Source organism: Schistocerca gregaria, chromosome 1, assembly GCF_023897955.1.
Source record: "Schistocerca gregaria isolate iqSchGreg1 chromosome 1, iqSchGreg1.2, whole genome shotgun sequence".
Lineage (NCBI taxonomy): Eukaryota > Metazoa > Arthropoda > Insecta > Orthoptera > Acrididae > Schistocerca > Schistocerca gregaria.
The window spans coordinates 557,911,305-557,937,341 of record NC_064920.1 but is presented as its reverse complement, the minus strand read 5'-3'; the positions used below and the strand labels follow the sequence as shown (position 1 = coordinate 557,937,341).

At 42.0% G+C, this 26,037-nt stretch overlaps 1 protein-coding gene across 1 annotated transcript in view; it reads left to right on the top strand.

The window, feature by feature from the left end:
• Positions 1-24,444, top strand: part of LOC126356354 (zwei Ig domain protein zig-8-like) — a 763,413-nt gene extending 738,969 nt beyond the window's left edge. The window contains exon 6 of the mRNA XM_050007343.1: positions 21,746-24,444. Within this exon, the coding sequence (XP_049863300.1) occupies positions 21,746-21,855 (110 nt within the window). The 3' untranslated portion in view covers positions 21,856-24,444. The remainder of the gene's footprint in view (positions 1-21,745) is intronic.
• Positions 24,445-26,037: the final 1,593 nt, after the last annotated feature.

The window sequence follows — 26,037 nt, the reverse complement described above, 5'->3', positions numbered from 1 at the left end:
TTGTTTTACAGGAATCTCATTTTTCATATTTAACGGAGTGTGTTTAAAAATGAATATACCTGTTTGTAAGCTGTGTAGCATTTATTACATTCAACTTGCAATTATAAATAATACATCAAATTAAAGAGCAGCTAGGACTGTCTTTCTTACAAGTATTCAATATGAGCACTATTCCTCACGTGGTAGACATCGAGTTGATAGGGAAAATTCTGCCCGAACCTTGATCTATGAGCCTAGAATCACTGTTGCAAAATAGTTTCAGTCCTGTTCGATAAGTCAGATAGATCACCTGGTAGCGGACGCATAGACGCATGACACTTTATGATCCCCTCGAGCTAAAATTCACATGACATGCAATCAGGAACCGTGGAGGTTATGGGAAACGAACTCTGTCATGCTGCCCCTTGCAGCCAATCCACAATGTCGTTTAACTAGCTGCATACTCAGTTAATACTCAGTTATTTTGGAAACTTGTGGTAAGGTGCTATGGGACCAAACTGCTGATGTCATCGGTCCCTAGGCTTACACACTAATTAATATAGCTTAAACTAACTTACGCTAAGGACAACACAAACACCCATTCCCGATGGAGGACTCGAACCTCCGACATGGAGGGCCATGCGAATCGCGACAAGACGCCTGTGACTGCGCGGCTACTCAGTTATTACAGTCAGTTCGCCCACCATCTTGCTGTCACATAAAGTTATGTTGTTCAGCTACTTTCAGTCGGAGAAGCAGCCATAGTTTTATCACATCAAGATAAGAAACGCTAGGCACAACTGTTGCACCGAAAAAGAAAGGTCCATACACTTTCCGCTGGGATATGACACCAAAACAATTCAATTTAGCGGGGTCCCACTGCAGCTGTTCGATCACGTGGGGATTTGATGATCCGCAGATGAACACATTATGTCTCTCCGCATTTTAACTTAGGTGAAATGTCCACACATCACTGATGATAATACGATGCAGAAAATCTTCATCGTGCTGCAGCAAGATTATTTTTACAATGTTAGCATATAAAGCGTGTGATAGTTGTTTCCAGAGCACATAGCTGCGGGGGTAGGAGGATCAGACCCATTTAAAGATACACTATAACAATACCCTTTTCACTTCCTTTATTTAGCACGACACACTAGAATAACAGCACAGCACACTGGTATTAGCACAGATATTCAGACTACATTAATCAGTCCTTAGCCAGTAAATTTTATTTAAATAAAGTATAACAACAAAGCGAAAAACTAAAACTGATAATATATTGAATTTATAGATTAGAGCCACCAGCGATTAGTCCATGAATTATAACAGTCACACTCAAACGCAATAATTAAAAGCGCAAATTCGTAAAAATATTGAATGTTTATCTATGAGTGACTGAACGTAAAACGAAGTTCGCTCCTAGATACGCTAATGAAACTATATCTGAACTGAACTAAAACTGCTGATTCAAATACCGCAGTTCTATAAAATATTAACCATCACAAGGATACAACCAGTTTCTTTTCAAGGAGGCTTTAAGCAACATACAATTTTGCAGCATATAAACAAACTTATTTTCGAGAAAAACAGAGAAAACAGATCGTTCAAACAGCAATTTTAGTTTGTCTCTTCAGCAACCTGATGGCCCCAGCAGAGTCAATACACTTTACTATCTCTTTCTTAAAACAGCATGACTGACAACTTAAAAAAGGTTTTTGAACAAAGCACTTTCTCATCAACAGTGTGTTGTTGCGCTACGGCTCCCTTGAAAGAGCGTACGTAGGCTCGCTGCGCTGATAGCGTCCGATGGCGACAGTACCATAGGCAACCTCGGAAGCGACATAGACAAAGAAGTTGCACCCTATAACATATGGAAAACCTAATAAATTTAAAATAAAGCGTTGTGTGTTTTGTACAGCCGTGATCCTTCTACCGAGTACTAATTTAAGATAGCAAACACTGAATTAATATATCGGACGAATCAATTATTTCGGTGAATACCACACACCTCGCATTGTAGTTCATAGAAAAACTTTCAGACAAGGAGTTGATACATAATTCTACCTTTCCTCTTTAGGTAACCACATTGCAAACTAACAGCATATTAGTATTTATTTACACAATTCAAGTTGTAGAAACACTGGGTGAGTAAGTGACTTAACTAACCTATGTAACATGGAACACCTGTAACGTTCTGCAGGAAGATTTGAAATTTACAGTGTTAATAATGACACCTCCCAGACTGAATTTAAGACCACTAACAGAAATACTATACGTACTTAGTGTTTTTCACTGGCTTCACTTTAAAACATTTTGCATGGTATGTGTCTGCCACAACAAGAGAAACTCATTATAAATTCACAAGCTTTGACATGCACCACATGAACATTTACAACATACTGATTTAAATACGAACAGCGGTATAGAAGAGACATAACTCGGGTGCGGCTAAGCCAGAAAGTGAAGTAGTCCGCTGGCCGGTGTGGCCGTGCGGTTCTAGACGTTTCAGTTAGGAACCGCGTGACCGCTACGGTCGCAGGTTCGAAACCTGCCTCGGCCATGGATGTGTGTGATGTCCTTAGGTTACTTAGGTTTAAGTAGTTATAAGTTCTAGGGTACTGATGACCTCAGAAGTTAAGTCCCATAGTGCTCAGAGCCATTTAAACGATTTTGAAGTAGTCCAATCACAGCAGGGAACGGCTCCCAACAGAAAAATAACCACCAACAACTAGGTATTTCGGAGTACAGAATTTAAAATGGCTCAACAGCTAGAAAGGACGCCGTCAGTCACTGTAGCACGAGGATTGACCATACTGTGTGATGTCACATGACAGGATGCAGCCACACGCATTCCTAAACCACCCCCGGACGGCAGCGGCCCCCACTGCGGATGCTGCTAACCTCGGATTCGCTACGCCAACGTGGCCTCGCCGCCTCGAGCCGCCGACCCACTCAGCTACGTCGCTCCTTAGCGTCACGCCAAACCTACAGCGGCTCCGCACTGCTGCAGGGCTGACTGCTCGCTGCTGCCGCCGTGGCCCTCCCACCCTCAGTACAGGAGAGTACTGCCCTCTCCCGGACGAGCTCGTAACTCCCTCCAACCTCGCTGCAAACCGACCTGTCCGCCCCCTTCATTTTTTTTCTTCATTGTGATTTTAATACCCGTATAAAAGCAGGTAGGCTGGCAGCAGCACAATACGCCGCTCTTCAGCCAAGATATTACAATGGTACAACAGAGAAGACACATGAGTTGGAACAAAATGGAGGGGAAAAAACAGTGACACATGAACATAAAAAGCACGAAGCCGTTCACACTCGATGGCAATCCACACTACAAACTCTTGACACGACGCACAAACACTGAAGATGTCGATGGCAGAGGTGAACGATGGAGTGTGACGGTGAACATTGAACACTAACCACGACAGCACACACGAGACACTAAAGGCGATGGTCTCTGGTGCGCGAATGTCCACGTAGCGTGTGCGAGTCCGGTGACCTGCAGAGAGGGGAAGGAGGAGGGGGGGAAAGGGGAGAACAATGATGCCAATGGCTGAGGGGATAGGAGGAGGGCCCAAAGGAAAAACACAAGAAGAGGGAGGGAGGATCAAAGTAGGTAGGAGGGGTAGATAGAGGAAAGGAGGGCATCATCAGGGAGGTGTAGCGGGTGGAAGCCACCTTGGAAGAGGGTAAGGAGGGTGGAGAGATGGAGAGCAGGTGGGACATGGGAATACAGGTACGGCAGCAGTTGGGGGTGGGAAAGGATGGGTGAGACAAGCGGGTAAGAAGGATCGAGTTTATGGGAGGTGTAGAGGAACCATATCCGTTCGAGGAAAAGGAGGAGGTGGGGGAATGGAATTAGGTCATACAGGATCCAATTGGGGGAGGGGAGACGGATGCAATATGCGAGGTGTAGAGCATGGCGTTCAAGGTATTTATAAAAGGTAGATGGGGCGGAGATCCAAGCCAGATGAGCGTAACATAGAGTAGGGCAGATGTGGGATTCATAGGTGTGTAGAATGGTGAAGGGCTCCAGACCCCACATACGGCCAGAAAGGAGCTTGAGGAGACGCAGTCGGGAGCGTGCCTTGGCTTGTATTGTCTGGAGAAAGGGGGGGGGGTGTCCAGGAGAGGAGACGGTCGAGGTACTGAGGGGTGGGGGTGAGGGCGATAGGACGGCTGTAGATGGTTAGACAGAAATCAAGGAGGCGGAAGGAAGGGGTGGTTTTGCTTACAATGATCGCCTGGGTTTTGGAGGGATTGACCTTGAGCAACCACTGGTTGGACCAAGTGGTGAACTAGTCAAGATGGGATTGGAGAAGGTGTTGGGAAAGCTGCAGGTTGGGGGCGAGTCCAAGGTGGCGGTGTCATCGGCAAACTGGAGAAGGTGGACGGGGGGTGACAGAGGCGGCATGTCTGCCGTGTACAAAAGGTACAGAAGGGGGGAACGGACGGAGCCTTGGGGCACACTGGTGGAGGGAAAAAAGGTGTAGGAATCCGTGTTATGAATGGTGACTTATTAAGGACGGTGGGAGCTGTCAACCCCTCTCTGCCCGCTCCTTTTAAGCTTCACGTAGCCAATCACGCCACGGCAAAGAAAGGTAAGGCGAAGAGCCAACACACGGTTGGTGTCAGAGATAAAGAGAAGACGCCACGTTTCAGTTTTAGCTGATCTTTCATCAGATGTGTTATTTATAGTTTCAAGTTTAATATAATAAATGCTACGCAGCCTTAAAGAAGTTATATTCGTTTGGAAACACGCTAAATACTAAAGGAATTATATACTTTGACAGGAAGTAACTGGAAATCACTTCCTTTGGAAAATTTTATTTCATTGTCATGTGAGCATATTTTCAGCAAGAAAAAAGTCGTTCTACAGATGGAGAGATTCCGAAATCAGATACTGGATTGTAGGGCGTGCCCTGGAGCAGATATAGACTCAGATCACAATATGGTAGCCATGAAGAGTAGGCTGAAGTTTAAGGGACTGTTCAGGAAGTATCTGTGCGCGAAGAAGTGGGAACGGAAGTACTACGCAATGAAGATATGCCCGAGTTCTCTAAGCCTGTAGATGCTGCGGTAAGGAATATCTCAGTCGCAGTTCAATTGTAGAGGAATGAACACGTCTAGAAAAGAAGTTGAAAAGAAAAACATAGGTTCGAAAGATGTAATTGCGAATAAACCATGGGTAACATATCAGTGAAAAAAGTAACTTCAGAAACGTACAGGAAAATTCAGGAATATAGAAAGACAAGTGGCTCATAAATGAAGTAAATAGCAAGTGCAGGCAAGTTAAGGTGCTACGGCTACACGGAAAACGTCAAGAAATTGGAAAAGAAATGATTATCGTAGAGATTAACCTAGCATGTCAGCGTACATAAAAGATAAAACAAGCTATAATGAAATTAAAATTAAGGTTACTAATATTAAGAATGTAATGGAATTACACTGTTATATCCAAAGAATAGAATGGATGGGTAGAAAGAATATACTGAAGGCCTGTATGACAGGAAAGAATTGTCTGATGTCATACAAGAAAAAACAGGAGCCGTAATACAAGAGATAGACGATCCAATATTAGAATAAGAGTTTGAAAGAGGGTTGGCAGACTTAAGATCAAATAAGACAAAAGTGCTAGACCAAATTCCATCAGAATTTCTAAAATCATCGGGAGAAGTGGAAACAAAATGACTATCCACGTTGGTGTGTAGAATGTATGAGACTGGCGATAAACCGTCTGACTTTCGGAAAAATGTCATCCACATAAATCCGAAGACCCCACGAGATGAGAAGAGCGAGAATTATTTCACAGTCAGCTCAACAGCCCTTGCATTCAAGTTGCTTACAAGAACAATATACAGAAGAATGGAAAAGATAATGGAGAATGTGTTAGATGACGATCACTTCGGCTTTAGGAAAGGCACCAGAGAGGCAGTTCGGGCGAATTTATTAGTAACAGAAGCAACACTAAAGAAAAGTCAAGGTACGTTCATAGGATTTGTCGACAGGGAAAAATCGTTAGACAATGTAAAACGGTGCAAGATGTTCGAAATTCATAGAAAATTTGGGGTAAGCTATAGGGAAAGACGGATAATATACAATATGTTTAAGAGCCAAGAGGGAATAGTAAGAGTGGAAGACCGAAGTGCTCGGATTAAAAAGTGTTTATAGCAGGGGAGTAGTCTTTCGGCCCTACTGTTGAATCTGTACATCGAAAAAGCAATGACGGAAATAAAGGAAAGGTTGAAAATTGGAACCGAAATTCATGGTGAAAAGGTTTCAGTGATAATAATAGATGATCACATTGCTATGCTGATTGAAAGTCAAGAAAAATTACATGATCTGCTGAGTGGAATGAAATGTCTAATGAGTACAGAATATAGACTGAGAGTAAATCCAAAAAAGATGAAAGTAACGAGGAGAGGCAGAAATGACAACAGGGAAAATTTCGAGATCAGTGTCACTGGTCGCGAAGTAGGTGAAGTTACGGAATTCTACTACCTAGGCAGCAAAATAACCAATGACGGACGGAGCAATGGCGACCTCAAAAGGAGATTATCAATGGTGGAAAGGGCATTCCTGTCCAAGAGAAGTCTACTAGTATCAAAAATATGCCTTAATTTTAAGAAGACATGTACGTTTGGAGCACAACATTGTATGTAGTGAAACAAGGACTGTGGAAAACCGAAACACAAGAGAATAGAAGCATTTGAAGTGTGGTGTTACAGACTAATTGTGAAAATTAGATGGACTGATGAATTAAGTAGTGGGGAGGTTCTGTGCAGAATCGTAGAGGAAAACACTCACAAGGAGAAGGGACAGGATGACTGGACGTCTGTGAAGACATCAGGCAATGACGTCCATGGTACTACAGGGCGCTGTAGAGGACAAAAGCTGTAAAGGAAGACAGAGATGGGAATACACCCAGCAAATAATTGAAGACGTAGTTTGGTAGTGCTACTCTGAAATGAATAAGTTTGCACACGAGAGGGATTAGAGGAATTCGTGTCGGCCCGCATCAAACCAGTCAGAAGACTGATGAGAAAAAAAAGAAGAAGAAGCAGACGAAGAAAGGTGCAAGGACGCTATTGGGTGTACCTAAACGTACTTCAAATTTTCATGTGGAGATCTCTTAAAATGAAGTGAAGGTGCAACATACCACCATCTTTTTTACTTGAGTATGTTCGAATCATCGGCATGAGGGACATGAAAGCTATGTGCCAACAGATTGCACTTGGCAGTTGACTATAGCTACTAAACAATTAGTGACGAGATGGATTCAGGACAAAAGCAGGCACGGGACCTTCCAGAAAGGATGCACAATGGGAACATCGTAGGATTCTTCGACAGGCTTAGACAATTAGATCGACGGATCATTACAGGATATGCGCGCGTGATTAACCGTCGCATTATCAAACGGGGTATTTCCCTATAGTAATGTTATCTGAAGGGCCACATGCCTGTGGTTTCATAACTTTGTACTAAAATTATTGACGTTGAATTCACATTCTGTCTAATTTTTTTGGCTTTATCATTGTTATTCAAGTCGTTTATTGATGGGGTCGTGAGACTACCCCGCTTGGTATGAAACGTCTTATTTTCTTATTTGTAGAAAAAGAAGATTTTGGGAAATATATCTGTCATTCAGCTTCTTTGTTGGGTTTTGCCATAGATCCAATGTTTGTTATTGCTGCTAGTTACTATTGTTGAGTTGAATTTGACGTTCACTGTTGAGCTTACATTACACGAGTCAGTATTTCATCAGCAAATAAGGATGTCCAAAGAACTTCCTATACAAATCTGATGTCAGTGAAAATGAAAATGAATGATAAATTGATAATGAACTGAATGAATTTATAGAACCTCTTGGCAAAGACCATATAATAGCATCAGATGAAGCAGATGATGAAATATCAGAAGACACTTCACATTCACGTGAACAAGTAGTAGAAGAAGAAGAGGATGATGATGAAGAAGAAGACCCTGGATATTTGTTTGTTTCTAGAAGTGGACTACAATTTTCTAGTGAGCCACCAAAAGGTGGGCGGCTTCGACGTCGCAACATTTTGAACGTAACACTTGGCCCAATGAATGATGGAAAAACAATCAAAACAATAACATAGACATTTTTATTATTTATCTCACCGGAAATCGTTAGCATCATTGTAGAAGAAACCAACAGGAAAGTCAAACGAGTAATTTCTTTGTCGAATGCAGCTCATTCTTCGAACAAAATGACATGAATGACATGGAGAGATATAAATGCAACTGAAGTGTAGGCTGTATTAGCAATTCTAATAGGAGCTGGTCGAACTCATGGACGTCCTACAAGTGCTTCCGATCTGTGGGGAGGTAATGTTGCCTCTGTTGACAACAGAGACACAAGAGCACAGAGTATTAAAGAAACCAAATTTCATTCTAACTTGTGCAAGAACTTCTATCCCTATGAATACGTGACTACTGATGAACGATTAGCAACGTACCGAGGAAACTGCCCTTTTAGGGTTTATATGAAGAGGAAGCCTGGCAAGTATGGCATTAAAATTTAGGTTTGTGCTGATGTGAAGACATCTTACTTATTACGGTTCCAAATTTACACAGAAATGATGGACAATGCTCGGGAAGTGAATCAAGGATAGAGAGTTGTTTCGGATCTGATGGAACCATTTCTGAATAACAGTCATGTTGCAACAACTGATAATTTTTTTACCAGTTTCCCATTGACTGCTGAACTATTAAAACGAAACTCGACATTGGTTGTTACCTTGCGTTCCAATAAGAAAGAGAATGAATTCTTGCCAAACAGAAAGAGAGAAGTTCAGTCTTCAATGTTGGTTTCACAAATGACTTGACCCTAATTTCCTATGTTCCAAAGAAGGGAAAGGTAGTAATACTTCTCTCTACTCAGCACAATGAGAGACAAGTGAATGGTGAAGGAAGTGAACACAAACCCGAAATCATACTGCACTAAAACAAAACCAAAGGTGCTGTAGATAATGGGGACAAAATGACAAGAGAATACAGTTGTGTTAGAGGAACAAGGTGACGGCCACTAAGAATCTTCATGGAAATAATAGATATTGCAGCACTGAATGCATATATTCTGTACACGCAAAGATTTCCTGAATGGCAGAAGAATAACCGAAGCCGACGTAAACTCTTCACGGCTGAACTGGCATTTGGACTCAGCAAAGGCAACATGGAAGAAAGAGCCAAAAATATCAACGGACTTCATAAATATTTACAAGATGTACTGACAGCTTGTGGCATTGCAATTCCTACAGCAGTGATTCAGACACAGTGTTCTAAGTTACCAATGCCACAACGATGTTAAGATTGCAAGAGAAGCGAACATTGGAAAACAAGATTTTGTTGTGTAATGTGCAAGAAACCTTTTTGTAATATACATAGAGAAGAAACTGTTACTGTGAAGTGCATGCAGTGCAAAAATGTACTTGACTGAAAAGTTGAAAAAAGTCTTATATTATTTTACTGCAGTGACTGCTGAGGTACATAGATTATTAATTTTCTGTTTGTTGAGTACTGAATTTAATGAAATATATAAACATTATTGTCCTTTGTATCTGTGACATTATCAAATACTTCTAATAACCTGAAAACCTGTTTTTCAATACTAAATATACCCATTCAATGGAAATAACGAAATATGAGAACAAATATTACAATAAAACATAACACTCTTTTGGGGTAGTCCAAATGCCCCGCTTGGTAAAATAGAGGAGTGAAAAAGCTTAGCAACGGGAGGGTTAATGGTCACACTACTACTTTTAATCCCAGTCATGCATCTAACTTTTATTATTTATTTATTATTTGCTGGCTACCAGTCTTTAATCATAAATTTGCCAGTGGATGAGAAGGAGTTGTACAGGAGAAGTGATTTTAAATTAGATTCAAAACATGCCACACTCTCTGTCACAATTTTAAGTTACAAAGTAAATAACCAACAATTTATATTGCAAATTACTGAACTCCTCTGAGCCACTTACAACTTTAACGGTGGGTAATATAGGTCATTTTTCCCTCTAGTGTTGCAGGAGTAGTTATCACTGTTCTAAAATTGTGATGGACTATATATTCATAATTTTATTAGCGAACATACATACTGTGACGGCGCTGTTGAAATGCCTAGCTCCTCGAGGAGCTACGTACAGGACATTCAAGGGCGAACACGCTATATTATCCTTGTTGCTCACTTTTGTGCAGTCAATACTTTCTTTCTAAGTGACGAGTAACCCCAGAAAATTATTTCCGTAACACGCTATTGAGTGGAAATATGAAAAATATACCAGGAAGTTGATACGTTTGTTTCCAAGATTAGCAGTTATAGGAAGAGCAAAAGCAGCTGAACGTAATTGGTTCAGAAACTCAGTAATATCCTTCTTCCGCTTCACGTTTTTAGCAATTTGTACACCCTATCTACTGACGCCTACTCAAGTTGTTGGCGTGACTCTAAACTCTGCTCACTCTTCTCCTCCATGAGATCCACAGCGTAGTGGACAACAGCGCTCAAGTTGATGTGTTCCGTGTTTTCAGTATTGCGTTTGACACCGTCCCGCATTGCCATTTAATGAAAAAAAAAACGAGCTTACGGAAAATCGGAGCAGTCTTGCGATTGGGTACAAGACTTTCTTGCAGATAGAAGTCAACACGTCGCTGTTAACGGAACAAAATCCACAGATGGAAGTGTAATATCCGGAGTACCACAGGGAACTGTGATAGAACAGTTGCTGTTTACAATACCTATGAATGGCCTAGTAGAAAGCTTCGGATGCTCTTTAAAGGCTATTTGCAGATGATGAAGTTGTCTATACCAAAGTAGCAAAGCCAGAAGGCAGTAAGAATTTGCAGAACGACCTGCAGAGAATTGATAAATGGTGCAGGCTCTGGTAGCTGACCTTGAACGTAAATAAATGTGAGGTACTACGCATACATAGGAAAGGAAATCCACTAGTGTACAGCTACACTATCGTTGACAAACAGCTGGAGACAGTGTCTGCCGTAAAACATATGGGCTTAACTATCCAAAGCTACCTTAAGTGGAATAACCACAAATAACAGATAGAGGGGAAAGCAGACACCAGACTCAGAGTCATCGGAAGAATCTTAAGGAAATGTTACTCTTCCACGAAAGAAGTGCCTTGTAAGGCGCTTGTTCGCCCGATTAGTGAGTATTGTTCATCTATCTGGGATCCCTATCAGGTAAGACTGATAGAGGAGATAAACAATATCCAAGGAAGAGCGGCGTGTTTAGTCACGGAATTGTTTAAGTGGCGAGAGAGCGTTACGGAGATGCTGGACAAACTACACTGGCAGACGTTACAAGGGAGGCGTTGTGCATCACGGAGAGATTTACTATTGAAATTTCGAGACAGCACTTTTCAGAAGGAGTCGGACAACGTATTACTTGCCCCCACATACGTCTCGCGTACTGACTACGAGGAGAAAATACGAGAAATCAGAGACAGTACAGATACTTAAAGACAACGATTCTTCTCACGCACTATTCGCGATGGAACACGGTTGGAAGGAACAGATGATGGTACCGAAAGTACCCTCCGCCACACACCATTTGATGGCTTGCGGAATACGGTGTAGATGTATTTGTTGCACAGAACTGAACGTAGTGTGTTCCTTTTTAAATTTAGGGAGAGTCCATTTTCAGAGGATCACTTAATAATTCTTTGGAAAATATAATTTACCAACACTTCTGTAGCTTGTTCTCTAATGGGCTTTATGATAACATTAGTGTCGTCTGCTGAAAGTATCGATTATGCTTACTGAATGTTAATCATGTGGTTATTCACATACACAGAGTGTTTCAAAAAGGACTTTACAACTTTAAAAATTCATAAAAATATATTGGTAGAAGATATAGAGCTGGGTTTAGTGTTATTTTGTAGGGAAACACATCAAGATTTTTTTTTGTTGCCTTAAAGATGCCGCACGTGGCTTCTGTTGGTTTACCCTACAAACATCAGTTTCTTCCCAAACTCGCTGTAACATTGCAGGTGTTACTTGCTCAGTAGCTAAGTAAATTCTTGTTCAAGCTGAGGTAGTGAAGTGGCATAGGAGGTACAAACACGGTATCCTTGATGAATTCCCACAAAGGAGAATCTGAGGAACGTGAGATGCATGCAACTGGCACATCACGACTAATCCCTTGACCTGGAAAGCAGTCAATGAGAAAACTCTGGACTTTAGCCAGGTAGTACGGTGGTGCACTTAATTCGACTACATTCCATTATCCTCCTTTTGCTTTTGTTGATGTTCATCTTATATCCTTCTTTCAAGACACTGTCCTTTCCGTTCAGCTGCTCTTCCAGGTCCTTTGCTGTCTCTGACAGAATTACAGTGTCATCGGCTAACCTCAAAGTTTTTAATTCTCCTCTATGGATTTTAATTCCTGCTAAACATTTTTCTTTTGTTTCCTTTACTGTTTGCTCCATACAGAGGTTGAATAACATCGAGGATAGGCTACCATCCTGTCTCAATCCCTTCCCAGTCACTGCTTCCATTACATAACCGTCGACTTTTATAACTGCCCTCTGGTTTCTGTACAAATTGTAAATAGCCTTTCGCTCCCTGTATTTTACCCCTGCCACCTTCAGAATTTGAAAGAGACTAAACATTGACAAAAGCTTTCTCGGCGTCTACAAATGCTAGAAACCTAGGTTTGCCTTTACTTCATCTATTTTCCAAGATGTTTTCGTAGGGTCAGTAACGCCTCACGTGTTCCAACATTTCTATGGAATCGAAACTAATCTTCCCCGCGGTCGGCTTCTACCAGTTTTTCCATTCGTCTGTAAAGAATTTGTGTTAGTATTTTGCAGCCGTGGCTTATTAAACTGATAGTTGGGTAATTTTCGCATTTGTGAACACCTGCTTTCTTGGGATTGGAACTATTAAATTCTGCTTGAAGTCTGAGGTTATTTCGGCTGTCTCATACATCTTGCTCACCAGATGGTAGAGTTTCGTCCGGGCTGGCTCTCCCAAGGTTGTTAGTAGTTCTAATGGAATGCTGTCTACTCCTGGGGCCTTGTTTTGACTTAGGTCTTTCAGTGCTCTGTCAAACTCTTCACGCAGTATCATATCTCCTATTTCATCTTCATCTACATACTCTTCCATTTATAGAATATTGTCCTCAAGAACATCGCCCTTGTATAGACCCTCTATACAATCCTTACAACTTTTATGCTTTCCCTTCTTTGCTTATAACTGGGTTTCCATCTGAGCTCTTGATATTCATGCAAGTGGCTCTCTTTTCTCCAAAGCTCTCTTTAATTTTCCTGTATTCAGTACCTATCTTACAAACAGTGATATGAGCCTCTACATCCTTACATTTGTCCTCTAGCCATCCCTGCTTAGCCATTTTGCACCTCCTCTCGATCTCATTTTTGAGACGTTCGTATTCCTTTTTGACTGCTTCATGTACTACATTTTTATATTTTCGCCTTTCATCAATTAAACTCGATATCTCAACAGCATGTGGTAAGAATGCTAAAGTCTTCTTGACCAGGGCACCAAATCTTGTACTCCTGAAGGATAATACGAGACTTCACATTGCAGTTCACACCATAAACGCTGGTAGGAATGTGATGATGATGATGAGGCCCCATACTCCGAGGAGTGCAGCGGAAGATGCCAGGCAAACTCCTAGCGGGGGTGGGTTTCCTTTGCCTTCCTCCACCCGTAATGGGGATGAACGATGATGGTGAAGACGACACAACAACACCCAGTCATCTCAAGACAGAGAAAATCCCTACCCCCGCGGGGAATCGAACCCGTGAACCCGTGCGCGGGAAACGAGAACGCTACCGCAAAACCACGAGCTACGGACCCTAAGAAATGTATGGATCCGTATCTGGGGTGAACGGTGCCTCTGATTTGTCACCCTCAGAGTATTTCTGGTATGCGAAGGGGAAAATGTAATTTCATATAAGCCTCCTCACAACGTCTTCTTGTTTCGGACAATGCAAAAAATCCTCAGTTTTACTTTAGAAGACTGTTTGTCTCCATGTTAATATCCGTGTACAATAATCTATCTATTCATGCCCGTCCATATCGTAAATGATAATGATGCTGATGGCGGATTAAGTTTTATAATGCCTGACAAAGTCAAGAGTGTAGAGAAGTTATCTTAACTATCAGCATAAAATTTACTTGTCCTGTTCACGAGATTTCGATTGCGCTTATAATAATCTTCACATCCTACAATACCGTTACAGAGTGTAGAACGACATCTATTGTGCTATAAATGACTTGTTTCTACAGCATGACTTCCATCATCTTCAACTTCTAAACTGTCGTTACAGTCGCATGGTTTACAATGAAATATGTGATGGTACAACATGTTACGTTTGGCACTCTGTAATTACATTTTATGATCTAAAGATGACTGCTAGCATAATCCACATCGTTCGCAGCACTTTTCAAACACACGCCTTACACAAAAAAATTAATAGTCGAATTAAAGACGTAAGTTTCCTACTGATCCACCACGCTGTCGTAGCACGCGGGGAAGTAATACTCGGATGTGGGGCGTCGCATGTACCGGATAGAGCGTCCTCAACGACTTGCCAACAAACTTAAGTGATATCAAATATCTCTCGCGCACCAAACATACTACAGTATCTACGGTTCCCAACCGTAGTGGCAACACGGAGCTTGCGCCATGCAAGGTTGACTACCTTTGAAAGTCAGACATGGAAGGAAATCTTTTAAGGACAAGTCCACTGCTTGGCAATTGCGGAGGGAGACTGAACAGCGGTTCTGTGGGAAAATACTTAGATGAGTCGCAACATCTGAAAATACCCATGGCTGACAGAACATCAAAATCTAGTGTCGAGACAGGACAGGCGTAGCAACACACTACATAAAAGCCATCAAATAACCAACTAATTTCAAAATTTCGACTGACGAAATGGATCGCAAAGGGATTCTAATAACTAGACTTCAAGATATAAGCAACACTGACCAGGCATTTATAGAATCAAAAGGTTATATAATTTATAAGAGAATAATAGGAAAAGGAGTACAGAAGCGATGTCTGCAATTCTAAACGGAATTTCTAATCCTTCTTAAAATAATTGAATTCGTAATAGAATTTAAAACACAATTATCCAGGTTATCAACCCTAACTACAATTGCTGCAAATAAAATACACAGAATAGTATATACCTGTGCCCCATCTAATGATTAAGATAACAGGAAATAACACAAAGATGATGCGGATGAATTACGTAAGCTTTCAGGTCAGATGAGAGCAAACATAAACAAAAATCACATCAAACTTTTAGTTGCAGATTTTAATACACCGTCAAGAAGAAAAGAGATATAGAGAGGTAGTAGGGAAATGGCCAGCACAAAGACAAAAAAAAAAAGATTGGCGTTAGACTGATGGAATTCTGCAGAAATCGTTAAATGGTCTCAAAGTCAACATACTTCTCATGAAGAAAAAGTAAGCTAAACGCGGAGATGTCTAGACTAAAAGAAAGAAGAATGGCAAGTGCATTATGTCTGCGTGAGTAAAACTTACAACGGATAGCGGTGTAATGTGGAATTTCTAGGACGGACAGATACTGGTTCGCATCATTTTAAGATAAAAATTAAAATTAGATTCACGTTGCTAAAGAAAATAAATCCTCAAAAATAAGAAAACCTAAGACCTTCATAAACTGATAAGTAACGGAAAATGGAGAACAAACGAGAAATGCAAATATAACATACAATATAGAGGAAATAGTTCGCAGTTGAAACAAATAGCCCCAGTAAACCCAAAGAGAAAACACCCGTGGTGGAACTATGAGTGTCATAATTCAGTGGTAGACAGACAATAAGCCTGGTTCAGATATCAGAGACATAAGACCGGAGAATCACAATTAAAACTAACAGAACAAAGCAAGATAACTCAAAAAATAATAAGAAGGATTAACGCCAACTAAACTGAACAGGCCTTGGAAGTCCTCAGCACACGGGCGTCACTGGATGCGGATATGGAGGGGCATGTGTTCAGCATCCCGCTCTCCCGGCCGTAGTTCAGTTTACGAGACCGGAACCGCTGCTTCTAAATCAAGTAGCTCCTCAGTTCGCCTCAGAAGTGCAGCCCACTTGCCAACAGCGCTCGGCAGACCGGATGGTCACACATCCAAGATTAACGCAAAAAAATCTAATGAAAGAAACGAACAGTGTGAAAACAGGCTCAGAGGGGTTACTACAAAATATTTTGCACAGAGACGTTAAGACATCAGCCTCCTACATTAATGTTAAGGAATAAAATAATAAAATGGCCTATAGCAGTAGAAAAAAGACATATAAATTTTTATAGAAACATTTAACAAATTACTCAATGGCAAAGTTTCACACAACTACTGCATATAAATACAGATATCCCTGTTGAAACACCATATGAAAGTATGAATCCATCTAAAATCCCTAAAGTTTATAAAGCTTTGTAAAAGCTCAAAAGCTACAAAGCAAGTCAAGAAGACCAAATATTCGTAGAGATTTGAAAATACTTGTATGCAATAGCCATCATTACAGCAATGTGTAATGAAAATTTGGAACAAAGAAGAACTTCTAGAAAATTGGACTATGTGCTCTATCCATTACTCAGAAATGAAAATTAATCGAATCCAGACAACTATATACGGATTTCCCTTTTGGATATCACATACAAAGACATGTCAAGAATTTTAGACAATCGTTGTAAAGATCAGTTTGAACTAAAACTGGGGATATACCAAGGAGGTTTTAGACCCTACAGAATCTGCCCAGAACAGATAATCGCTTTGAGCTTTGGAATGGACTACTACAAAAGAAAACAGAAACAACAAGTCATAACCTTCGTAGATCTCAATTAAGCTTCTGGTTGTATCCACAGGTCTACAATGATGATGTTAAGGAATTTGGGAGTCCATCGTAAACTATTAAAAGTGATAAACATAGTTATAACTAACACTAAATCTAAAGCTCAGAGGAGAAATATCTGAACCATTTACGATTAAAAGAGATGTAAGACAGGGAGACGGACTATCGCCAGATTTTTTCAACTGTGCTCTAAGGTGATGAAGGAATGACGCAAGGAAAATCCTAAAAACATACTAATTGGAACCAAGAAAGGTCAAATAAACTTACATCGTATGGAAGGCTTATATGACAGGTCAATAACATTCAAGTAGCCAGAAATCAAGCAATAAACGGACAATATATAGTGCAAAAGAATAGGACACCACATATCATTCGAAAAGACAGAGCCAATGGTAGCAGATCCACTAATAATTATCCACACAAAAGTATATTCCAGGAAAGCAAAAATAATGAAACAATTTTAATATCTAGGGGAATTACAACATACATCTTGGAGAGAAACTTGCAAGGCAAGAAAGAGCTAACGATAAAAGCTTAAAAATAAACGTGGTCTACCAGCAACGAAAATGCCTATCAGTCGAGAGTAAATTAAAACGTTGCAAGACAAGGGTTCAACAAGAGTTGACAAACAGAAGTTAAACACTTTTCAAAGCCACCCAAAGAAATAAAGAATCACCAAAATCCTAAAAGTACAGAGAAGAACAGCTAGTACATGTGTAAATGAGAAATATCAAAACGATGGGCAATGGCAGATAGTGCCTAGTTTTTTGGTCACATGATGACACCAAAAGCCAGATTACCAAGTAAAATCATAGAGAAATTATGGAACATGAAGCAACATGTAGGACGGATAAAGAAAATCGTGGAAGATATTAAATAGCTATAATGATCCATGGACAACTAGAAAATCAAAACAGAAAATTTAAAGAAACTGAAAAACATAAAAATAATATTTGAACCAGTAATACACAAACGACATCCAATATAAAGGGTATTTACAGATGAGAAACAACAAAAAAGACCAGTAAAATGAAAAGGTAGTTCGCAATTCGGAAGGAAAACTTACTGAAGAATGTGAACAGAAAAAAGCTGTTTGAAGTGATTCAACAATGCCACAAAAGCTGAAGAAGAAAGAGAAGAAGACGTAAAAACCCATTCCTTCGATTTAGATGCAATGCACTCATCCTCCAAAAGATCAAAATACTGTTTTACGCAAACCGGATCCACACTGATAGAAGTTTCTGGATTAAATTCCACATATTGTAAATAAGAGTGTTACTTGAAGTTAAGTCTATGAGATAAGAAATTTACAGTGTAACATTGCACGTTCTTCTTCGTCAGTTCAGGAATAGAGAAAACAAAGAATATCGTAAGAAAAATAGATGGCTTATACCACTGTTCGCCTCTACAGCCCTCCCTACAATCAGGAGATTCGATATCCTGCTCACGAAAAACAAGCGTTCCAACTGGTTTTAATATTTGCTGCACTTCCCAGAATCACGATAATCTGACGTCGTGGTCAAGAGAAATAAACTCCGGAATTTTATGCTAATGCTATAGATTTCTTTCTGGTAGAAGTTGCCATAACCTACATGTGATGTTTCCTTGTAACAGCCCTTTCGTCTCACATTGGTCCCTTGGTCACCTCTTTACTTTCTATTCCAGAATATTAATGCTTATTCTTTATTATTTTATTTCTTGTTTTGTTCTTCCTTCATCTAAATTCTGAGAAAAATGTACAAAATTTTTTTTTTAATTTTTTAAATATTTCATTTGATACTTCTTTATCTCCAGCGAGATGGTCAATTACTTATGTGACGGCTACCCCTGTCGGAGGTTAGAACCTTCCTCGGGCATGGGTGTGTGTGTTGTCCTTAGCGTAAGTTAGTTTGCCTTATAGTAAGTAGTGTGTAAGCCAAGGGGCCGATGATCTTAGCTGTTAGGTCGCCACAGGAACTTAGCACCACCTTACGTAAACAACTGTCAATCGTGAAAATTTTATATTTCTTCTAATCCTTCTTTATGCCCAACCAGGTGGTCTATGCCTTACGTGAACATTTTCATTTGTACACGTTTCTCCTCTATTTTATATCCTATTTTCCCTCAGTAGCGTGCCTATATTCCAGATGAACAGTGGTATGACATCACTTTATATTAACTTCCTTTTCCTAAGTTGCTATCTGTGCGGGATGGTCCATAGGCAAGGAAGAAACCTTCTAAAAGGAAAAAAGGTGGGATATCAGAAAGAGTAGTGTGCTTAGGGGCGATGCTGTGAAGCTATGTAACCAACATAGTAGCAATATTGGAAATCACCATTCTGCTTGGTACTCATAACAATAGTTCATGTGACGTATCAAACAATAAAAAATTACGACAGAGAAACAATGGTGCCTCTAATTTGAGAGAATTTTCTTTCGGGTACTCACTGGTGACTCGCCCCTATAGCTGCGAAACTTGATGCCGTTAGCACAAAATGAACGCATTGCGCCCTGATATCAGGAGAGAGGAGTACCTGTCATATCGCAAAAGTTTTTTATCAACACCACCGAGACAGTCAGCGATAGCCCGCGCTGTGAAGCTGAAATCTGTTGCAGAGCACCGCGAAACTGTCTCTACTTGAGACAAAATGAGAACTAGAAATCGGGGACGGCTCCAATTAAAGCAACATTAACTGCTGTTCCGGAGAGGTTCAGTTAGAGAAACTGGGGTCAGCAGTATTTAAATTATTATGACAAATCCGGCCACGCAGAAATGTCACCTAAACACTCAAATGGTTCTGAGCACTATGGGACTTAACATCTGAGGACTTCAGTCCCCTATGTAAACGTAAGTAACCTAAGGACATCACATACACCATGCCCGAGATAGGATTTGAGCCTGCGACCGTAGCAGCAGCGTGGTTCCGGACTGAAGCGCGTAGAACCACTCGGCCACCGCGGCCGGCTAAACAAACTGCAGATGTTACACCTCACCGAGATCGGTCCAGATTGCCACGTTGAGTTTCTAGAAGCTGCAATGCAAGGCTTGCCAAAAACCACTGTTTTGCCATTGACTTACGTTTTAAGGCTGAAACTGTGAACGAAGGATCGCATGTACTCGTCAGATGTCAGCTTTCACTGGACGGACCTAACGAAGATAGTTGGTGCATCGAACGAGACGGTGTGGAATATGGTGTCCTCATATTGAAGGGGCACTCTTCATTCGGCGTACAGTAACCAGTCCTTTATCTGGACTTATCGGAAAAAGATGTGCCGACGTCTCATCAGTAAATATTTTCTTGAAAATGCTGAAATCACAGAAACATAAAGTTAATCATTCAAGTGTAACTTGGGTGTCCGAAAGAACAGATACCATCTTAGTAAATATATACACTCCTGTAAATTTAAATAATAACACCGTGAATTCATTGTCCCAGGAAGGGGAAACTTTATTGACACATTCCTGGGGTCAGATACATCACATGATCACACTGACAGAACCACAGGCACATAGACACAGGCAACAGAGCATGCACAATGTCGGCACTAGTACAGTGTATATCCACCTTTCGCAGCAATGCAAACTTGCTATTCTCCCATGTAGACGATCGTAGAGATGCTGGATGTAGTCCTGTGGTACGGCTTGCCATGCCATTTCCACCTGGCGCCTCAGTTGGACCAGCGTTCGTGCTGGACGTGCAGACCGCGTGAGACGACGCTTCATCCAGTCCCAAACATGCTCAATGGGGGACAGATCCAGAGATCTTGCGGACCTGGGTAGTTGACTTACACCTTCTAGAGCACGTTGGGTGGCACGAGATACATGCGGACGTGCATTGTCCTGTTGGAACAGCAAGTTCCCTTGCCGGTCTAGGAATGGTAGAACGATGGGTTCGATGACGGTTTCGATGTACCGTGCACTATTCAGTGTCCCCTCGACGATCACGAGAGGTGTACGGCCAGTGTAGGAGATCGCTCCCCACACCATGATGACGGGTGTTGGCCCTGTGTGCCTCGGTCGTATGCAGTCCTGATTGTGGCGCTCACCTGCACGGCGCCAAACACGCATACGACCATCATTGGCACCAAGGCAGAAGCGACTCTCATCGCTGAAGACGACACGTCTCCATTCGTCCCTCCATTCACGCCTGTCGCGACACCACTGGAGGTGGGCTGCACGATGTTGGGGCGTGAGCGGAAGACGGCCTAACGGTGTGCGGGACCGTAGCCCAGCTTCATGGAGACGGTTGCGAATGGTCCTCGCCGATACCCCAGGAGCAACAGTGTCCCTAATTTGCTGGGAAGTGGCGGTGCGGTCCCCTACGGCACTGCGTAGGATCCTACGGTCTTGGCGTGCATCCGTGCGTCGCTGCGGTCCGGTCCCAGGTCGACGGGCACGTGCACCTTCCGCCGACCACTGGCGACAACATCGATGTACTGTGGAGACCTCACGCCCCACGCGTTGAGCAATTCGGCGGTACGTCCACCCGGCCTCCCGCATGCCCACTATACGCCCTCGCTCAAATTCCTTCAACTGCACATACGGTTCACGTCCACACTGTCGCGGCATGCTACCAGTGTTAAAGACTGCGATGGAGCTCCGTATGCCACGGCAAACTGGCTGACACTGACGGCGGAGATCCCGGGTTCGAGTCGCGGTCGGGGCACACGTTTTCATCTGTCCCCGTTGACGTATGTCAACGCCTGTAAGCAGCTAAGGGTGTTCATTTCGTTGTAATTAAACTAAAATATTTTCCCGATCGTTACTATGCTTACCCGCTTGGGCCATGTTTCCTTTAGGCACGGCCTCTAAGGCTGTAAGCAGCGTTCTCCCATTCTGCCTGCTCGTAAATTCTGCAGTAGACAGCAGTGCAGCACCACGTTTCTTCTGTTATCAGATCAGACGCCGGCCGCTATGCAACACAGCGACGCGTCGCCACAGCCACGTGGGCTGCACGTGCCGGTGGTGCTACTGCTGTTGCTGTTGGCGGCCAGCGCTGTGTGCTAGCACCGACGGGACTACGGCGGAGACGGACTTGCTGACCGCGCCTTCACTCTCATCGCCGCGGCCGAGGGCACTGCAGCGGGTCTCCAGGGTGCGTCCGATGTCCCGGCCACCGGAGGCAAAGCAGAGAATCTCCTGCCACCAACTTCCGCGACAGTGACCACGGTCCTAAGATTGGCGGTGATATTTCGTCGCTGTTGGTTGCCGTATCCATCACTGGCTCCAGAAAAAGAGGACGTGCAGAATGTGATATTCGAGAGGCGAAATAATCGTCTGGTTTATACGTCGTTGCGATAAAGTGGAAATACGCACAGCGGACATAAAGGTAGTCAGATAAACTGCTTGAATTTTGAGGATCGTTGTGGGCTGGGTAAGGCGTAGTGAATAGTGATTACCCTTCTATGTTTGATCAGGGAGGACTCTCACATACAAATGGTCGATATTGTAAGTTCGTCGACAAGAAGATGTCTTTCCTAGTGCGGATATTTGCAGATGTCGTAAATAGTGGACGTACTGAAGTAAACATGGTTCTCAGTTTCAATGGCCCACAGGCCGCACATAGCTGACTTCGAAGATGAAGCCAAGTAAACGTGTGAAAGGTAGCACCGTTAAAATGCTATTTCTCTAAACCAAAGGAAGAAAAACTTGTTTCGGCGACTGCGAAGGAGGTAAATGTCACCACCCCTTTGGTCATACACTTGCTCGAAATAATCTGAGGACGTTTTTGAGGTTTAAATTGATGCACAGGAATGGGAGCTATGATTTTATTTTCGTTGACCAACCAACCAGTACATATTCACTTCAGTTGTGGTACACATTTATTCCACCCATGCCCACATTCAGCAAAAAACATGAAATGTAGACGAATATCTTAAAGAATCAGATTTCAGTCAAAGTAAGATGAAAGAAAGGTGCCCAAACTGTCAACTTTCGATCCTGTATCTCCATTTACTAATTTTACAGCTGTTTTCTTGTTTCTTTCCACTTTTGACATTCTTTATTTGTTCTGTAGAAGCGGTATCGCATTCAAAAATGTGCAGTGCCGAAATATCTGAAAGGAACGATTTACCACTATCTTCACGTCCGTGAAATGGTGACACTAGGTATCATGTTGAGTAATTCGCGAGAATAATACGTCATGACTCCGTTGATTTTTCATATGTATTAAAAATTTGTGTTTATTGAGGGAATTAGGAATTGTAATGACCCTTCGATGGTAATTCCACGAAAGGATCTAAGAGGAGAAGTTTTAAAGGTTGTGCGAGACGCAAAGAAACTTTGGGACCATGTACCAAATACAAATAGTATCAATCCTGATTAGATTCAATTCATATCCAGAAAGGACGACTTAATCTAGCAAAGACTGAAATCACCTTGTCATAGCAACGCATGCCACGAGGAAACTGAATATCAAACAAGACGTTTCCAAGCAGGATAAGGACTAATGCTTGTTGGAAAAAGTGAATGAAAATAACGGAAACATGTTTATTGCTAGTTCAGACATTCATGTGTCTACTTAGTGCAAATATCCGCCATTTTTGTTGTTAGAATGGATAGTTATACGGCGCAGCACATAGGCAAAAGACACAGATTGATTTCTGTAGGTATTTAATCCTTACGGCTCAGTTAGTCCCGAAGTAATAGAAAAAGGAATAGAAATTTTGAGATTGCCAGTTACAGAATGAGGAACCGTGTTACTTCCTGTGCGGATCATCCTGCATACGAATTTAGAGGAAATCTTGTCATTACCTTTATTTAGGTTTTTCTTTTTTCACATTAATATTACACACCAAAAATTTAAGTTTTGTCAACTTTGCATGAAAATTCTCATATCTGCTGTTTGACCACGTCCTCATGTATATAACAATTCACTGGAAATACCGATGTTTGTTCTTAGTTATGGACATAGCTTTAGTTTTCAAGCAGCATCGGCAGTTGACAGAGCCATTTCGTATTAGGAGGGAAATCTTAGGGAATGGATTTCTTTAATACTGGAGTTTCAAGACACAAAAAATATCCCAGCTGATCAAGATAAAGTTAAAGATGTCCCGATCTGCTCCTCTGGATTCAACTTTCCCTGCAGAATGGTGATTCCATTGTGACAAGTGACCGTGTGAGTGGTGCAGCGAAAGTGAAAACCTGTGCCTCTCATCAAAACTTAATTCGAATGTATGTGTATTATTCAAACAACGTCCGTTGGACTTTGTCTTTTTAAAAGATATATGACTATATTTATGAACTAAAATCGTATGAAATATATTGAAATTTAATTATTTCTAACGTTACGTTACTTCTTACATGCGTATGTATTCAACGAGAGATATTCCTGTGGATAGTTCTCTGAGGCCGTGCCTAGTGTGGGAGACTGGACACGCCATTGTATCCATCCTGGTTCGTGGTTTCGTCTAGTACAACGTTTCAGCCATCGAAGGAAAGGAGTACATCTCTTTTAGTGACTTTGTGGACTGTAGTGAACGTGAGACATTAAATTATTTTTGTATCAATTATGGAGTGTAACACCTTTTTAAAACCTTACATAACACACATTGTATTTCATTGATTTTGAAAAAAGGTAATGGACTGAATATGCAACATCTTTCATACTTTAGCCATATCACTCATGGGCTGTAATAGGGAAACCGGTCGAAGCAATATTGTTTTCCTTTGATTTCGGTATGTAAATGCATAATTTTTTTTAATTGTTTAGAAGTTGCGGAACATCTGTTTAGCTGTTTGCTTAACAGCCGCAATCGATGTTACCTCTAAATAGTTCGAGTAACGTCACACGTAATATTAGTCAGTTGCTTTTGGAGCTGGCAATTGCGTATAGCAGTCTGCCCAAATGTAAAGTTACAGACACTCATTCACTCATTCTTCTATTGAATAACACTTCAATTCTCCTTATATTTCAACAAAAACTTGAGTCATGAAATTTAACTGCCGAAATAAAAGTTATGTGTTAATTACTTATTAAGAACAAAACGAAAGTATCACACTACTGAAATACACTACTGTTTGTGAAACGTGGAACACTCAGAAGCAATGCTCTGCATCACACCAAGAAAAGAGGCCGTGTAGACCAGATGAATCAAAACAAGTGATTTAAGGAGGAGAGAGGCGGTTTTCACATACGCCCAGCAGCGTCGGACAGGTCAAAGTTACGAAATGCTCACTCGATGCGCAGCCGTGGTATGAATAGGAAAGGTGTAACCATGTGCCATTATGCCTTGGTGACATGACAGTGTGGGATATAGACATCTGAGTGCGTTCGAAAGGGGCACAAAGATTTTGCGGGATGCGGGTCTGCAGGGCACGATGCTTCTTCGTTGAGGCGTATGTGGAACCAGTAGGGAGAAGAGGCCGTACGACGCAGTGCCAATAGCCGCGCGGAATGGCCGCGCGGTTTGATGCGCCTTGTCACGGACTGCGCGGCCCCTCCCGCCGGAGGTTCGAGTCCTCCCTCGGGCACGGGTGTATGTGTTGTCCTTAGCATAAATTAGTTTAAGTAGTGTGTAAGTCTAGGAACCGATGACCTCAGCGGTTTGGTCCCTTAGGAATTCGCACACATTTGAACATTTTGCAGCGCCGGCAGGGTAGTACACGACACAACGTGAGCACAGTGGAAGATGCCCGCCATCTTCTCTGCTTAGCCGAAACGTACAGAATAGCATAGTCCACAGTGTTGGCGCGACGTTGGGGCTCTGCAACAAGTGCGTACCTTTTTGCGTCAGCGGTTCGACGCCTTTCCCTGCCAGCTGGACTGGTGGCACGCATGCCGTAACGTTGTTTTCCGTTTGTCATAACCCACAACTGGCGCAATGGGCACGTGAACGCCGACACTGGCTCGCTCTGTGGAAAAATGTTGTGCTTTCGGACGAGTTATGCTTGAACTTGTCCTACAGTCATGGCCGAATACGCGTCCGATGCAGCCGTGGTGAACGCAATCGGGCAGGCTATTTTATTGAGCGGCGTAGCAGACAAACTCCAAATGTGATAGTTTGGGGCACCATTGCCTATAACATGCGATCTCACCTCTTCTACGCCTTGAGAGTAATCTGAATAGCTACTGCTACTTTGGGGACATTTTAATGCTCGAGGCAATGCTCCCCCTCCAGGCCGTTCCACATGTCATATTTCCTCACGATAGCACTTGGCAGCGTGTTTCGAGGAATATAGAAGCCGCTT